This window comes from Thalassophryne amazonica, unplaced genomic scaffold (assembly GCF_902500255.1).
Source record: "Thalassophryne amazonica unplaced genomic scaffold, fThaAma1.1, whole genome shotgun sequence".
Classification (NCBI taxonomy): Eukaryota; Metazoa; Chordata; class Actinopteri; order Batrachoidiformes; family Batrachoididae; genus Thalassophryne; species Thalassophryne amazonica.
Genome location: NW_022986237.1, coordinates 799963 through 818203, shown reverse-complemented (window position 1 = coordinate 818203; position 18241 = coordinate 799963). Strand labels below are relative to the sequence as shown.

Sequence of the window (18241 nt, the reverse complement as noted above, 5' to 3'; positions counted from 1 at the left end):
TGTCGGGAGCAGGACTGAGGAAAGCTCAATGTGAGCAGACAGGTGCGGCTGCAGCGATGAGGACCGACCGCAGCCGAAGCCACAAGTTGACCCCAAAGCCGACGCACGGAGGACGCGATGAGCCGGACGGGCGGGACGCGAGCAAATACGTGGACTTGGATTTGAAAGTGAGCCACTCTGGAGAAGGGAATCAACCCCTCGCCGTTATTAGCAGCGGTGACGTCCTGAGCGCACCGACAGGAAACCGCGATTCAGATACTAAAAGCGAGGAGACGGAACACGTCACGGTTTGGAAAACCGTGGAGGTTCATGCGGAAACTCGTCCTGATCCCCACGCGTCATCAGGTCTGAACACGCAGCCGGAGGACCTCCTCGAATCAAACGGCACCGAGAAGAACCAGCGCGTAATTACGCACGACGCGCCCAAAAAGGAAGAGGACAAAAACCCGTCAACCGACGAGGAATTCCGTCATTCTGGTGACTATTTGAGCGACACACTTGACTCTGACTCTGATGATGATGACGTCAGTTTGATGCTCTCCGATGAGTGCGTCCCGTGCGTAACGGAAGACGAGTCCCACTATATTACCACGCATGAGATCCAGTTGTCGGAGCTTTCTGATCAGGAGCGGGACCGGGACACGGGGCTGGGCTCCTCCGGCTGGGACACCGAGGATGACCACCGGGTCTACACGTTTGCTGATTATGCCTCTCTCCAGTCTGACGGCGCGCGCGCTCCGGGCGCAGCAGTCAGCACTCTGCTGGAAAGTGATCTGTCCGACGCGGCGGGACAGATCCACCTGTCAGTCAGAACCACTTCCAAAGCTATAAATGACCCCAGCAACGTCCAAGAACAGGAAAAGATCCTTTATCATGTCTCCGGAGACGTGAGGCGCCGCGTGTTCGGTGGCGAGGCAGAGAAGTTATGTGACAGGGCGAAGCGTTTCGTGGCCGCGCCCGAGCGCGTGCACTTCGGCACTAAATTAAAGGCCAAAGAGCTGACTGAGAATTCCAGCCGCACGTCCAGCGAGATGGACGACGCTGACAAGGAGGTGCGCAGTCTGACCGCCAAGGCCTTCAAGAGCCTGGCCCGCCCCCACCCGGCACCGGACGGCCTCAGCGCGTCCAGCGAGTCCTCCCCGTCAGAGTGCGGCCCCGCCATCAACAGGCGGGCCACGTTTGTCGGCGACGTGGACCAGAACCTGGCGCCTCACAAAAAGTCGACTTTTGAAAGAGCAGAAAACTTAGAGAGTAATAACAGTAATCAGGGCGCGGCGGGAGGACGACCCCCCCGCGGCGCTACCTGGTCCAGCCGGCAGGTGGAGCTGCGGGGTCACTGCGGGGTCATTAGGCTCACGGAGACGCTGAACTTCCGCTGCAATGTCAAATCTGCAATGCCGGGGGAAGAAAGCCCCTCCAAGTTTGCGCAAAATGCCGCGGGATCGCGTTCCGCGGATAAAGTTACCCGCAGCGCGCCAAGCGGGCGCAGAGGAGCGCACGGCAAAACCATGGAAGACGCGCACAAGAAAGCCGTCTTCGCCTCCAGCCTGATTAAAAATGTCATCTCCAAAAAGATGCAGTTCGAGCAGGAGCGCAAAATGGAGCGAGGGGAGATCCGCGAGCCGAACCCGAACCCGAACCCCAACCCGGGGAGCAGGGAGCTGCACAGACAGACCTCCAAAGTGTCCGACACCAGCCCCGAGCACGCCACCGTGCGCGTGGAGGAATCAGGGGGCTCCGCCGGGCAGGACGCGCGCGCCGCCGTGGCACCGGAATCTAATTTGGAGTCGACCGACGAAGCTGGGATCGATCCTAAAAAAGGCGCATTGGAAGCGCGCGGAAGCACGTTGCTGCGCAGCCAAAATAGCGCCTTCAGATGCTGGAAGGAGCTCGAGTGTCCGCAGGAGCCGAGAAGCCAGGCGGAACCGGACTCGGAGTCGGACGGAAACCGGAGGAAAATGTCGCATTTGTTCGTGCCCACGATCCAGCTGGTGCCCGGTGACGCACGGACAGAACCGGCGGCGGGGGGAGGCGCATTCAGAGTGCGCTCTGACAACACCTTATACATCGCGGGCTCCACCAGCGCGTCCACGTCCAATAAGTCTCCGGAAATCAAAATTAACCTGCGGAGCGTCAGGGAGCCGCTCGGCGCCTCCAGGCTGCTGCGCGCTCCGAACCCGGACCTGATCAGAACCGATGACTTCAAATGTCAGGCGCTGGCCGCCGCCTTAAAGGGGGAGTGTGCGGACAAAGTGCCGCACTTCACGGTCAGAGACATCCGAGACAACAAGGGGAAGCTGCAGACGCCCATCCACCAGGTGAGGGACGTGCGCAAACTCGTCAAAAGCTCCTACCACTTTGTTTCTCTGGACAACAACGAGGACAGGTCGTGTCCCCGGAACCCCGCCTCCGTGTCCCCCATAGTCATCAAATGTCAAAGCGTCAACACCAACAGAAACCAAGCCGAGCCCGCCGAGGCGGACAGGTCATCGCCAGAGGGCGCTCAAAGCAGGCCAGCAGGCAGAGCGTCTGTCAATCAAGACGAGTCCACGGAGGGGGGCGCTGGATGTGGGTCCACCACCGAAAGGAGGAGGCCGGACAAAGTAGACAAGCCCGAATCCAAAGTGTCCAACCAGGCTGCGCTGGAGAAACTCCAAGCTGCTGTCAAAACCATGGAGCAGCTCTACGTGTTCGAAAAGAACGAGTGGAAGAGAAAGAGCGAGACCCAGCCGCTGAGCGACAGCCCGGAGGAGGGAGACAGGACTCAGTCTGTCAGCATGGACAGCCTGCTGAGGAGAGAAGACGCCAGCAAGGCAGTCCAGGAAAACCGGCTGGCTGCTCAGTCCCTGCAAAACATCTGCATCTCCGAGAGCAAGCCCGGCAGCTCCAAGTCACCGTTCAGCTCCAGAAGCTTCGGCCTAAAGGCGCCCAGGCTGCCCATGTCTCTCACCGTCAGCCAGAAGAAACCCGGCGAGGGCAGCCATGAGGACGGAACCAGCCGGGAGCCTTCAGCCGACAGCCAGAAGTACCTGACCATTCCTGTCCAGCCTCACGTCAGCAGCAGCAAACAGGTTCCTCCTGCTGATAAAGCTGGAGGTTCCGCACCCAGCAGCAGCACCAGGACCCCGGATTCTACCAGCCAGCCTCCCAAACACGCCAGCATCACCATGCACACGTGCTCTTCAGAAATGCCCTCCGCCACCATCTACCACTCTGTGCCCGTCGGCCTGTCTGCCAGTCAGCCGCAGCTCTACTGCTTCTCCCCGGCCGTCACCCCGGCGCCAGCCCTGGACCCCTTCCAGGCCACACAGAGGAAGATGCTCCTGGATCCCACCACCGGGACCTACTACCTGGTGGACACGCCCATACAGCCGGCCTCCAAGCGGATGTTTGACCCGGAAACAGGACAGTACGTGGATGTCCCCATCCCGCAGTCTCCTGTGCACCTGCCCATCTCGCCTCTGGCTCTAAGTCCCAGCACCTACATGATCTACCCGGGCTTCCTGCCCTCTGTGATCCCAGCCCGCGCGCTGGTGCAGTCTCAGGTGTCCCTGCACACCCAGAGCACAGACAAACCCTCCCTGCAGACTGAGGGCGCCTACATGGACAGTCCGTACTACATGTCTGCTGGAGCGTCTCCTCAGATGACCTCGGTGCCCCATCAGCAGCCCAGCAGGCCGCCGCCGGGCGCCAAACCGCCGGTCATCAGCTTTACATCGCCGCAGGGCCCCCGCATCATCGCGCCACCCTCCTTTGACGGGACCACCATGAGCTTCGTGGTGGAGCACCAATAAAGAAGTATGTCCACTTAGTCCTGTCCTTCATCACCGTCATCACTCAGTCTGTAACCCTCAAAAAAAAAAAAAAAAAAAAAACGGGAAAAATACTCAAAATGACTGTTTTACCAAACGCCAAAATCTTCAAAATACTTAAGCTGAATCAAATTGAAAAATCAGACACACAGTTTGCTCAGATTATTCTGATTATTATTCTTATGATTAAAATAAAGCCTAATTAATTTATGATGATTAAAATAAAAGCCTGGTTTATTTTGCTGCTGTTAAATATGTCAAAGGAAGAGATTTGTTCTAAATCAAACAGACTCTTGCTACAGTCAGTGATGATGTGGCTGAGGACAGTTTGTCCTCTCATCTGTCTGCGTGGACTTCCTCTGTGACTCCTCCCACTCGCTCCCCTTGGGACTCGAACTCACGACCTCCATCCAGTCTGTTCTGACCTGAGTGTCCTTCAGCCGTGGGGGCAGTGAGGCCTGTTGACGACCACATGCACAGCGCCTCCTGCTGGCCTCCGCCTCACTAGGACACTTTGATGGGGTTTAGTCAGTTCGGGTTGACCCCACTGACTGACCTTTGGAAAATTTGACCTTGCTGGGTGATTTCTGATCCCTCGTTAAAGTGTGTGCCACGTTTGGTGGACATCAGAGTGAAAAATAAATTCACGTTTTTGACCTTTGGCCCAGTGACCTTGACCTTGACAAAAACAAATGCCACTGCCAAAGACGGGTGGAAGACATACAAACATTCCAAACTTGGAGAGTAAAATTTGTGGAATGATGCCCTTTGACCTCAGAGTAAATATCAGTTAAAGACACACAGCCACACCAGACATGTGGACCGAAGTGTGATCTGTTTCTCTCTTTTCCACCACAGAGCTTGTCCAGTCACAGCCACAGAAGCCTGGAGGTCCTTCAGAGCTCTCTCAGTGTCTTGGTGGCTTCCCTCACTTGCTTCCTTCTTCTGCAGTCACTTGGTTTTAGAGTCAAACTTCCAGTTTTTTCACAAAACTCTGGTCAGCAGTAAGAGTTGACCTCCGGTGTGACCCAAGAAGAGGTCAAGTCCAGCACGGCCCATGGAGGCGGGGCAGCAGTCCGTCTTCTCCTCCCACAGATAGGGGCTGATGTAAGCAGAAATACTTTGAAATACCTCCTTAAAAGTACGGAGACATTATTATAAAAAAGAAAATGCAAATCATTGACCAAATGATCTCGTCTGACCCCCCGACCCCCCGTACACACTCCCTGCAGCCAAACCCCCCAACTCAGGCATTTTTCACTCCAAAGTGACAAAGAGCCAGTAAACCAATAAAAAAAATGCTGTTCTAGAAGCTTTTTCTTTGATTACACACAAAAATAATATGACAGGAACATAGTAGATATTCAGTTTTCCGCAGCTGTGAGTCTCGCGGCCCGTGACTCACACGAGACATCAGTTTGAGCAGAGGTCTGGTTGGGGCACAGCAGGAGCCCCTGACAGCTGCTGCACCTCCTCCAGAAAACCCTCTCAACCTTCAAGGGACAGGATCCTCCTGAGGGACAGGATCCCTTTAAGGGACAGGATCCTCACAAGGGACAGGATCCCTTTAAGGGACATGATCCCTTTAAGGGACAGGATCCTCCCGAGGGACATGATCTCTTTAAGGGACAGGATCCCTTTAAGGGACAGGATCCATTTAAGGGACAGGATCCTCACGAGGGACAGGATCCCTTTAAGGGACAGGATCCCTTTAAGGGACAGGATCCTCACGAGGGACAGGATCCCTTTAAGGAACAGGATCCATTTAAGGGACAGGATCCTCCCGAGGGACAGGATCTCTTTAAGGGACATGATCCATTTAAGGGACTGGATCCATTTAAGGGACATGATCCTCCTGAGGGACAGGATCCCTTTAAGGGACATGATCCCTTTAAGGAACAGGATCCTCCCGAGGGACAGGATCTCTTTAAGGGACATGATCCCTTTAAGGGACAGGATCCTCCCGAGGGACATGATCTATTTAAGGGACATGATCCCTTTAAGGGACAGGATCCTCCTGAGGGACAGGATCCCTTTAAGGGACATGATCCCTTTACGGGACAGGATCCTCCCGATGGACAGGATCTCTTTAAGGGACATGATCCCTTTAAGGGACAGGATCCTCCAGAGGGACATGATCTCTTTAAGGGACATGATCCCTTTAAGGGACAGGATCCTCCCAAGGGACAGGATCCCTTTAAGGGACATGATCCCTTTAAGGGACAGGATCCTCCCGAGGGACAGGATCTCTTTAAGGGACATGATCCCTTTAAGGGACAGGATCCTCCCAAGGGACAGGATCCCTTTAAGGGACATGATCCCTTTAAGGGACAGGATCCCCCCTGTGTGTCTGTGTGTGTTTTGAGTTAAAGGTCAGCTGTTAGTCATGTGACCGTTCAGCTGCTGTTGGTTGTCTGTTCCAGCCCGTCACAGTGGGAGTGGGCCGGCCTGCTTTTTATAGAGCTGAGTGGGCGGATTCACCGTAGCTGTTATGTAAACACAGCAGCCATCATAGCAACAGATCACCACAGCTGAACCAATGCACTCCTACACAGCAGGTTGTTAGTCTGAATCCTTCATGCAGGCTGCACAAGAGGAAGAAGACGTGGAGTTTGTGAAAACCAGTCAGGGGTCAGCAGAGGTTCCTGTCACTTTGATTTGTTAGTTTTCTTTTCTTCACCTTCGTGTCCCACAAACTAACAACATTCACAGCCGGCACTTTGCGGGTTCTGACACCAAACCATCGTCATCATCATGTTTTGAGTAGCTGCTCAGAGTCGTGTCACTGTTTGCGGTTCATGAAGTTTCAGCTCATCTCCATGTCTCCTCATCACCCTGGAAGTTCACGTACACATCTTCATGCAGCACTCTGGGAGTTACTGTACGATACCAGAAGCACAACATGGATCGAGATGTGCACCACAACACACAGCACACCACGCAACACCCCGTGCATCACAACATGCTCCACGCGACACAGCACGCCACGCAACACCCCGTGCACCATGCCATGTTACATGCACAATGCCATGCAACATACCATGCACCATGGCGTGCATCATGCACCATGGCATGCACCAAGCACAGTGTCATGCATCATGCACCATGGCATGCACCAAGCACCATGCACTATGTAACATGCCATGCACCATGGTATGCACCATGCAGCATGGCATGCATCATGTACAATGTCATGCATCATGCACCGTGGCATGCATCATGCACCATGCACTATGCAACATGCCATGCAACACAACATACACCATGCACTATGCAACATGCCATGCACCATGGTATGCACCATGAAGCATGGCATGCACCATGTACAATACCATGCAACACAACATACACCATGCTCTATGCAACATGCCATGCACCATGGTATGCACCATGAAGCATGGCATGCACCATGTACAATACCATGCAAGACAACATACACCATGCACTATGCAACATGCCATGCACCATGGTATGCACCATGAAGCATGGCATGCACCATGTACAATACCATGCAACACAACATGCACCATGTACCATGTCACACAACACCCAGTGCACTATGCAACATGCCATGCAACACAACATACACCATGCCATGCACCATGCACCACACCATGCTCCACACCATGTACCACACCATGCACCATGTCATGCAATACCCTGTGCACTATGCACCATGCCATGCAACACAACATACACAATGCCATGCAACACAACATGCATTATGCCATGCACCATGGCATGCACAATGCACCATATCATGCAACAACCTGTGCACTATGCACCACCCCATGCAACATGCACCATGCCATGCAACACACCATGCCATGCAGCATGCACCATGCACTACTCCATGCATAATGCCATGCATCACTCCATGCAACATGCACCATGCCATGCAACACACCATGCACAAGGCCATGCAGCATGCACCATACACCACTCCTTGCTCCATGACATGCAACTCCCTATGCGCCACTCCATACACCATGCCATGCACCATGCCATGCACTGTGCAGCGTGTTGTAGGTGCTGTTTTGTCGTTCTCCTCAATGACACAGTGACAGAATATTGTAAGTTCACTTTGACAATGTTTTATTTCACACACTGTGCAGAGCTAAATGCCGATAACTCCATCCATTCAGGATTCACATTTCTAGATCTGAGGTGGCTGAGAGGGACAGCTGACAGCTGTTTGGGGTTCTGGTCAAATCAGAACGATAAACACCCTCTATCTAAAATTCAGAGCGGTATGTGGGCTTCATGACCAACTCTCCTCTGCCGAGCATGCGGGGAGGCAGACTCTGTCACCGTGCTGTGGCTTACCTGTGCAGAGCGCCTGGAGGGAGGAAAACCAGCGAAAGCCAAACCCTGAAAATAATTTTCACACCAGGCCTGCATACAGTTGCATATGCTGCGTATCTAATAAGGCAGGAATATCTGCATCAGCTGAGCGCAGCAGTGGGGGAGACGCTTGAGGAGGTGAGGGTGCCGAGAAGCTGCAGCCAGACTGTAATGAGCAGGTTTGCGCTCTGATTTCTCTTCTAGTTTCTTCCTGTGACCGCAGAGCTGCAGCCGGCGTGCACGATCTGTCCCTGAGTGGATGTGGAGATGTCCTCTACCTGGCCATCGGTCTGTGAGCAGGAGTTAATGCCATTTATTTAACACAATCGTGAGAGAACTCATGAGGAGGCGAGAGCGCCGAGGAGCTGCAGCCAGGCTGCGTGATTTATAGCTCGGCAAAAATGGAGCACAGCAGGAATCAGAAATTGGCGCCGGGTAGAGTTATATTGTGTGGGTGTGGCATCCAGTCACCTAAAGTACTGTTATGTTGCCTCAACTTGTGTGAAAACTACTTCCTTTCTGCATCCAGTGCTCTATGCTGAAAATCTGCCAAAACATTAAACATGTTTAAAAAATTGAAATTAAAAAATTCAACATGTTTAATTTTTTGCGTCCATTTCGCGTCACTCTTGGCGTCCTTCAGCATACTGTGGCGTGATGACGCTGCATGACACAGCTGTGTGTCGGCCCGGTGTGAAAGGGGCTTTGTTTCTCTCCCAGATGACTGACAGTTAAACGTGACTTCAGAACCGCGGACAGCTGCCGTTAAAAACCGAAAAGGTCAGAGTTTAAAAAGACAGGTAGTGCTGAACCTTTATCAGGGTCAAACTGAATGTGAGGTGTGATGTTCTTTTTCTTTTTTTTTGATGGCGTGTTTTCTTTCTTTCTAACAGGTCTGAGCTCTGATTGGCTGCTGGGCTGCTCCAGGTTTGTACCTTTTTGTCTTTTTAAATCTGCTTCCTGCAGCTGCTGCTGTATTTTGTCTTACGTTTCCTGTTTGACAGTAGTAGTACACACAGAACTGCAGTAATTCATTCTTTACTTGTGTCTTTTTTGTGCGTTTGCATTCTGCTTTTATGATGTAACTTTAGAAATTTGACATCATTAGATGAAATATTACCGTAACAGGTTGTTTGGTTACTTTGAACTAAGCAGTTTTATTTTCTTACAGGGACAGATCCGGGGGGGATGAGGGGTGCACCCCCCTACCAGCCAAAAAAAAAAGAAAAAAAAAATGGAGAAGATGCAACAACAAAACATATATGAAGGGATAAAGAAAATGTAAAAAAAATAAAGAAAATAAAGCAAGAGAGAGTTTTTAAGTTTGATAACTTAATGTTTGGCACCATGTCTTCATCATTACCGTCGACCGGAACAAAGAATGTGGCAGCATTTTTACACTGTGCCATCTGTCCAAAGAACTAGGATAAAGGTCTCTGATCTGCTGGATACTGTTGTAGATTAAAGTGTTTTTGGTGATTCCTGGACAATCTATCCAAAATTCACCAGTGAATATGATACGTTTACAATAAAATGAATGTTTTGCTTTTTTTTTAAATATTAGCATAATGAGCTGCTTAAAACTAGTATAAAATTTGGATTTTTTTTCAAGATCAGTGGTAATATGATGCTGTCATTCTGCGAATTAGCAGATTGCAATGAGTAAGGACTTTAAAACCATTCATTTTAAAACCGTTTTGTAAAATGCACTGGCTCCGCCTCCTTTGTATTTGATTGGATGGTTTTTGCTTCAAATCAGATCTTGAAACATGCAATGTTGTAAAGGGCATATTTTAGGTACCACCCCTTTGTCTAGCCCCACCTCCAAATGTAAGAGTGATACCTTCAGAGTGGTTTGTTAAAGCGGACGTGATAATAAATTATTTTAAATGTTCTTAAGAGCAAAAACATTTAAACTGTGTTCATATTTTAATGGATTTTGGAGAGCCACATCAACGTGTTTGTTCAGTTGTTTGCTTCTGCTTATAAACAAACAGATTTAAGTGAAAGCGGCCTTCTACAAAGTTTTCATCAAAGTAAACTTCAGTAAAGTGTCAGAATGTGTTTAAGTGATTTTTTTTTTTAATCATGTCTGCTGGTCAGACCAGCAGACATTAAACCTTCACGCTAAGTCTGGATGCTAAATAAACAGTATGTGTATTTCCTGAACCACATGCTGAATAATTTCCTTCTTTACGTGACATAAACAGTAGAAACTCTGAATACAGTTTAAGTCTTTGCAAAGTCTAAATTTGTTGTGTTGCTGAGTTTCTTTTAATACAGAACACACATCCAAATGACACACAGTGGGCATGTCCCAGAGGGCAGTCTGCGTCAGTGGGCTGGTTCCAGAGGGGAGGCTGGCTCAGTGGGCGTGCCACAGAGGGCAGTCTGCGTCAGTGGGCTGGTTCCAGAGGGGAGGCCGGCTCAGTGGGCGTGCCACAGAGGGCAGTCTGCGTCAGTGGGCTGGTTCCAGAGGGGAGGCTGGCTCAGTGGGCGTGCCACAGAGGGCAGTCTGCGTCAGTGGGCTGGTTCCAGAGGGGAGGCTGGCTCAGTGGGCGTGCCACAGAGGGCAGTCTGCGTCAGTGGGCTGGTTCCAGAGGGGAGGCTGGCTCAGTGGGCGTGCCACAGAGGGCAGTCTGCGTCAGTGGGCTGGTTCCAGAGGGGAGGCTGGCTCAGTGGGCGTGCCACAGAGGGCAGTCTGCATCAGTGGGCTGGTTCCAGAGGGGAGGCTGGCTCAGTGGGCGTGCCACAGAGGGCAGTCTGCGTCAGTGGGCTGGTTCCAGAGGGGAGGCTGGCTCAGTGGGCGTGCCACAGAGGGCAGTCTGCGTCAGTGGGCTGGTTCCAGAGGGGAGGCTGGCTCAGTGGGCGTGCCACAGAGGGCAGTCTGCGTCAGTGGGCTGGTTCCAGAGGGGAGGCTGGCTCAGTGGGCGTGCCACAGAGGGCAGTCTGCATCAGTGGGCTGGTTCCAGAGGGGAGGCTGGCTCAGTGGGCGTGCCACAGAGGGCAGTCTGCGTCAGTGGGCTGGTTCCAGAGGGGAGGCTGGCTCAGTGGGCGTGCCACAGAGGGCGGGCTGGCTCATGAGGTGTGTCACAGATGTAGTACTGCGTCAGTGGGCGTGTCCCAGAGGGGAGGCCGGGTCAGTGGGCGTGTCCCAGAGGGTGGTCTACATCAGTGGGCGTGTTTCACCAGATAAAGCAGCTTAGATTTGAACTTTCTGTGACAAACAGCATGTAACATATGAAGCATAAACACACACACAGACAACATGACCCCTTTAAAGTGCTGGAGCGTGTTCGCAGCCTCTCCTGAGCTGATACTTTGTGTTATGTCACCTTGTATGCTTACTTTGTAAATCTGCCATAGGTATTAAAGGCACTGCGCTGCGGTGGTTTGAATCATATTTATCTAATAGATTACAATTTGTTCATGTAAATGGGGAATCGTCTTCACAGACTAAGGTTAATTATGGAGTTCCACAAGGTTCTGTGCTAGGACCAATTTTATTCACTTTATACATGCTTCCCTTAGGCAGTATTATTAGACGGTATTGCTTAAATTTTCATTGTTACGCAGATGATACCCAGCTTTATCTATCCATGAAGCCAGAGGACACACACCAATTAGCTAAACTGCAGGATTGTCTTACAGACATAAAGACATGGATGACCTCTAATTTCCTGCTTTTAACCTCAGATAAAACTGAAGTTATTGTACTTGGCCCCACAAATCTTAGAAACATGGTGTCTAACCAGATCCTTACTCTGGATGGCATTACCCTGACCTCTAGTAATACTGTGAGAAATCTTGGAGTCATTTTTGATCAGGATATGTCATTCAAAGCGCATATTAAACAAATATGTAGGACTGCTTTTTTGCATTTACGCAATATCTCTAAAATTAGAAAGGTCTTGTCTCAGAGTGATGCTGAAAAACTAATTCATGCATTTATTTCCTCTAGGCTGGACTATTGTAATTCATTATTATCAGGTTGGCCTAAAAGTTCCCTGAAAAGCCTTCAGTTAATTCAAAATGCTGCAGCTAGAGTACTGACGGGGACTAGAAGGAGAGAGCATATCTCACCCATATTGGCCTCTCTTCATTGGCTTCCTGTTAATTCTAGAATAGAATTTAAAATTCTTCTTCTTACTTATAAGGTTTTGAATAATCAGGTCCCATCTTATCTTAGGGACCTCGTAGTACCATATCACCCCAATAGAGCGCTTCGCTCTCAGACTGCAGGCTTACTTGTAGTTCCTAGGGTTTGTAAGAGTAGAATGGGAGGCAGAGCCTTCAGCTTTCAGGCTCCTCTCCTGTGGAACCAGCTCCCAATTCAGATCAGGGAGACAGACACCCTCTCTACTTTTAAGATTAGGCTTAAAACTTTCCTTTTTGCTAAAGCTTATAGTTAGGGCTGGATCAGGTGACCCTGAACCATCCCTTAGTTATGCTGCTATAGACGTAGACTGCTGGGGGGTTCCCATGATGCACTGTTTCTTTCTCTTTTTGCTCTGTATGCACCACTCTGCATTTAATCATTAGTGATCGATCTCTGCTCCCCTCCACAGCATGTCTTTTTCCTGGTTCTCTCCCTCAGCTCCAACCAGTCCCAGCAGAAGACTGCCCCTCCCTGAGCCTGGTTCTGCTGGAGGTTTCTTCCTGTTAAAAGGGAGTTTTTCCTTCCCACTGTAGCCAAGTGCTTGCTCACAGGGGGTCGTTTTGACCGTTGGGGTTTTACATAATTATTGTATGGCCTTGCCTTACAATATAAAGCGCCTTGGGGCAACTGTTTGTTGTGATTTGGCGCTATATAAAAAAAAAATTGATTGATTGTGTGATTTGGATGAAAACCACTGATAGTGTAAGTAGTGTTTATCCAGGTCACCACCTGGTGCTGTGAGTGACTGAGGCTTGCTCGAGGGCACTCGGGCAGAGTGGAGCCCAGAGCTCCAACTTAACGCTGAAAGAAATGAAGAAAAATGACTTCCTGTTTTTCTAACTTTGTGAAGTGCAATAAAATCAATGTGTCCCACAGGCCCGTCTGTTGACCCGTCTGTATCGACCCGTCTGTATTGATCTCTCTGTATCGAGCTGTCTGTGTCGACCTGTCTATTGATCTGTCTGTATCGATCTGTCTATATCGACCCGTCTGTATCGATCTGTCTATATCGACCCGTCTGTATCGATCTGTCTGTGTCGACCTGTCTATATCGACCCGTCTGTATCGATCTGTCTGTGTCGACCTGTCTATTGATCTGTCTGTATCGACCCGTCTATACCGACCTGTCTGTGTCGACCTGTCTATGTCGACCCGTCTGTATCGACCCGTCTGTATCGACCCGTCTGTATTGATCTCTCTGTATTGACCCGTCTGTGTCGACCTGTCTGTATCGATCTGTCTGTGTCGACCTGTCTGTATCGATCTGTCTGTGTCGACCCGTCTGTATTGATCTGTCTGTGTCAACCCGTCTGTATCGATCTGTCTATATCGACCCGTCTGTATCGATCTGTCTGTGTCGACCCGTCTGTATCGATCTGTCTGTGTCGACCCGTCTGTATTGATGTCTGTGTCGACCCGTCTGTATCGATCTGTCTGTGTCAACCGGTCTGTATCGATCTGTCTGTGTCAACCCGTCTGTATCGATCTGTCTATGTCGACCCGTCTGTATCGACCCGTCTGTATTGATCTCTCTGTATTGACCCGTCTGTGTCGACCTGTCTGTATCGATCTGTCTGTGTCGACCTGTCTGTATCGATCTGTCTGTGTCGACCTGTCTGTATCGATCTGTCTGTGTCGACCCGTCTGTATCGATCTGTCTGTGTCGACCCGTCTGTATTGATCTGTCTATATCGACCCGTCTGTATCGATCTGTCTGTATCGATCTGTCTGTGTCGACCCGTCTGTATTGATGTCTGTGTCGACCCGTCTGTATCGATCTGTCTGTGTCGACCCGTCTGTATTGATCTGTCTGTGTCAACCGGTCTGTATCGATCCATCTGTGTCGACCCGTCTGTATTGATCTCTCTGTATTGACCCGTCTGTGTCGACCTGTCTGTATCGATCTGTCTGTGTCAACCCGTCTGTATCGATCTGTCTGTGTCAACCCGTCTGTATCGATCTGTCTATATCGACCCGTCTGTATCGATCTGTATGTGTCGACCCGTCTGTATCGATGTCTGTGTCGACCCGTCTGTATCGATCTGTCTGTGTCGACCCGTCTGTATCGATCCATCTGTGTCGACCCGTCTGTATTGATCTGTCTGTATCATGTAGCGATCCATCTGTGTCGATCTGTCTGTATCGACCTGTCTGTGCCAACCCATCTGTATCAATGGTTTGGTGTTGTGGTTTGGAGCCTGTTGTTTTTTAGATCCCATTGTTGTTGTTTGGATCCTGCTATTGTTTGTATCCTGTTGTTGTTGTTGTTTGAAGCTTGTTACTGTTTGTATCCTGTTGTTGTTGCCTGAAGCCTGTTATTGTTTGAATCACGTTGGTGTTGTTCTCTCTCTCTCTCGATCCGGTGAAAGTCTCTCAGACCGCCGTCTCCACAGTGTCCAGGAATAAATCTGGCCAGACGTCAAGATCAGACTGTTTTTCACCACAGTCTGGTTGGAGGACTCGCAGACGCTGGTGATCCAAATGGATTCTCGGACGTCTTACTTGACCAGACACTGAAAGTTGCTAGGGGTTGAATTTCAGTCACCAGAGTCCACAGGAGAAGCTGTTTCATCTCTGAGGACATTCTGAATATCATCCAGAGGAGTTGGAATTAAGGGCTTGATGGTAATCCTCGGCTGTGCAGCGAGCTGAGAAAGTGGGCTGTGATGGTCCTGAGTGTGGACGAGGAATCGCTGATCTGGTGACTCACCATCTGTGGTCTAGTGACCCTCAGTCTGCTTACAGAGGAATCAAAGCACTTTGTTCCTCCAGACCTACAGCTCATCCCACTGCAGTGATGGTGGGTGAAGGTTCAGTCCTGGCAGATGTCTCTTCTGTCACCTTGGGTCAGATAATCTTAGTAGTTCCATTGGCTTGATCCTCCTGATGGGATGCTGGACATCTCCAGGTCCAGGGGCCCTGTCGCTGGTTCTCCAGTCACCAAACCTTGGTGAGATCAAAATGTCTATGAAACAGCTCAGAAGCTCCAGGTGGGTGGAGATGATCTTCTGCTGCCACTGAAAGCTTCTTGTTGGACTCTGGAAAGAAAACAGAGTCTGCTCTCTGTGTGCACCTGATCTTTTTTTACTGTAGATAATTAATTACATTAGACACACAAGAAATTACAATGAAATGTCCCAAAGAGAGACAGAAAATTAAACAAAGTTCACAACAAGTGAATTAAATGTATTTTTATTCTAAATAAAAGTTGTTAAAGTCCTAAAAAGGCAAGAAAATTTGGGATATGTGCTTTACTTTGTCAATATGACACAACAAGTACTATAAAGGCAGGATCTGGGTTACAACCCAGGACAGTTCTGTCCTTTTAGAAATCAAATTATTTCATAATGTTTGTCTTTTTCAAACACAGTTAAACACAACTGTGCTTTTCTGTTCAAATATTTGAAAAGTGGACGACTGAGACTAGAAACTCATCTTGAATTGTCTATTTTGAACTGTCACAATATAAGGCTAAATAAAAAATATATTCTTATGTGATAATCTGGGTCATCTATTTCTATCCATCCCCAAAAAAGTCGTAAAAGTTCTTAAATACATAAGTTCCAAAGAGGAGATGGTTTTAGATTCAGATGACTTTGTTTGTCTCAGAAGGGCAAAACATTTATTCAGTCAGCCCGTCTGTAATTACAGAATAAATACGATAAAAGACAAAAGGAAATTAAAAAAAAACAACCTGTTGTGAAAGTGTAGGTACACGGACCCACAACAGGGGGCGCAAATGAACGGACAATGGAGGAAGTCAAATACAACACTTTACTGTTGTGAATAAGCACAACAAACATGACAGATTACAATAGCTGACAATGAAGTCAAATCACAAAAGGTGTCATGTGGGCAGGCTCGAAGATAGAAGACGTCTGTCCAAAGCAGAACCGGAACCACACGATTTCCTCCGCCACCGAACCCCGGGAATACTGGAGCCGCCAAGTCCCGAACTCCCAGGTGGCCACTGCCTCCGCGTGTCGGATCTGGTACTGCTGGCGAGGAACAGAAACAGTCAGATGTGGCTGCGCCTGCACCCAGCAACACGTATGGTGGAAAAACCACCTCCACCTCTCGTCAGGAAAACACTGTTAGTGCAGGAATGTGAGTACTTATCCAAAAGGTCCAATACAGTCTCCTGCTGTTCCACTCACTATCTGCGTAAAGGCAACAAAGTATTATGGTCAAGAAGACAACACGATTGGCTGAGTTCGTTACCTCCTCGGTAGAGCGATATCTCGGCAAAGAGGTGGAGATGACGTCTTGCTGATATACCGATGCGGATCAGATGATTGGTGACAGCTGTCACCCCGGCTGCTCCTGTGAGGTGGCAGCGCCCTCTGGTGCCTGGAGCCCGCACTCCAGGCAGGGTGCCCTCTGGTGGTGGTGGGCCAGCAGTACCTCCTCTTCAGCGGCCCACACAACACAACCATTCAGTGTCTGTTGGATTTTGGTTCGACAATGGATTTTCTGAAATCTATCATCATTTCCTTAATCGGATTAATGATCAGATTGGTGGCCCTGAAGGACAGACAATAAAATGGTGTGTCATCTGAGAACTTGACAAGACCTACAAAGGACAAAAAGCAGGGGGCGTGGACAGAGCCCTGAGGACAACCTGTATTTGAAGATATAACAGAGGACATGTGTCCATTCACAAAAATCTGCTACAGTGTGTCTGTTAAAAATTTAAAATCATAAATAGGAAGCGAGCCGATCGATTCAAATACGGGGCTGTGTCTTATTAAAAGCAGAGCTAAAAATCTGCAAATAAAAGTCTTGCGTGTGATTTGGGCTGTTGGAGATGTTTATACACTCTAAGATGAAGAGCTCAGTGTCCTCCACATCCCGACCTACTCCGGGTATACAGGTGCTGCAGACACTCCAGGTGGTGTATCGGCATATTACACTCCAGGTGGTGCTGTGGACACTCTGGGTGGTGCTGCAGACACTCTGGGTGGTGTATAGGCATATTACACTCAAGGTGGTGCTGCAGACACTCCGGGTGGTGCTGCAGACACTCCGGGTGGTGTATCGGCATATTACACTCCAGGTGGTGATGCAGACACTCCGGGTGGTGCTGCGGACACTCAGGGTGGTGCTGCGGACACACCGGGTGGTGCTGTGGACACTCAGGGTGGTGCTGCGGACACACAGGGTGGTGCTGCGGACACTCAGGGTGGTGCTGCGGACACACCGGGTGGTGCTGTGGACACACCGGGTGGTGCTGTGGACACTCAGGGTGGTGCTGCGGACACACCGGGTGGTGCTGTGGACACTCAGGGTGGTGCTGCGGACACACCGGGTGGTGCTGCGGACACACAGGGTGGTGCTGCGGACACTCAGGGTGGTGCTGTGGACACTCAGGGTGGTGCTGCGGACACTCAGGGTGGTGCTGTGGACACTCAGGGTGGTGCTGCGGACACACCGGGTGGTGCTGTGGACACTCAGGGTGGTGCTGCGGACACTCAGGGTGGTGCTGCGGACACTCAGGGTGGTGCTGCGGACACACCGGGTGGTGCTGCGGACACACAGGGTGGTGCTGCGGACACTCAGGGTGGTGCTGTGGACACACAGGGTGGTGCTGTGGACACACAGGGTGGTGCTGCGGACACACAGGGTGGTGCTGTGGACACACAGGGTGGTGCTGCGGACACTCAGGGTGGTGCTGTGGACACTCAGGGTGGTGCTGTGGACACACAGGGTGGTGCTGTGGACACTCAGGCCGCATTGGTTGCTGAGGTGCAAGATATACGGCCGCCATCTTGGAGCGGTCATCGTCGTGACCCCATCACAAGGCACAGCAAAGGTTTGATTTTGTAATCTTGCTTAATTTTTATTTTAATCTTTCTATATTGAAGTTGCTTTGTTCTTTTCTCTGTTCTGTAAAGTGCCATAAAATATAATGTCTGATTATAATAAA

At 50.1% G+C, this 18241-nt stretch overlaps 1 protein-coding gene across 2 annotated transcripts; it reads left to right on the top strand.

The window, feature by feature from the left end:
* Positions 1 to 46: 46 nt before the first annotated feature.
* Positions 47 to 9681, top strand: cunh4orf54 (chromosome unknown C4orf54 homolog). 2 transcript variants are annotated; one of them, XM_034165267.1, is made up of 3 exons: positions 47 to 3798; positions 9050 to 9083; positions 9328 to 9681. In XM_034165267.1, the coding sequence occupies exon 1, from the start codon at positions 57 to 59 to the stop codon at positions 3792 to 3794; it is 3738 nt and encodes a 1245-aa protein (XP_034021158.1). In that variant the 5' UTR covers positions 47 to 56; the 3' UTR covers positions 3795 to 3798; positions 9050 to 9083; positions 9328 to 9681. The 2 variants fall into 2 exon arrangements, with proteins under 2 accessions (XP_034021158.1, XP_034021157.1); XM_034165266.1 differs by lacking the exon at positions 9328 to 9681 and having other exon boundaries at positions 9050 to 9134.
* Positions 9682 to 18241: the final 8560 nt, after the last annotated feature.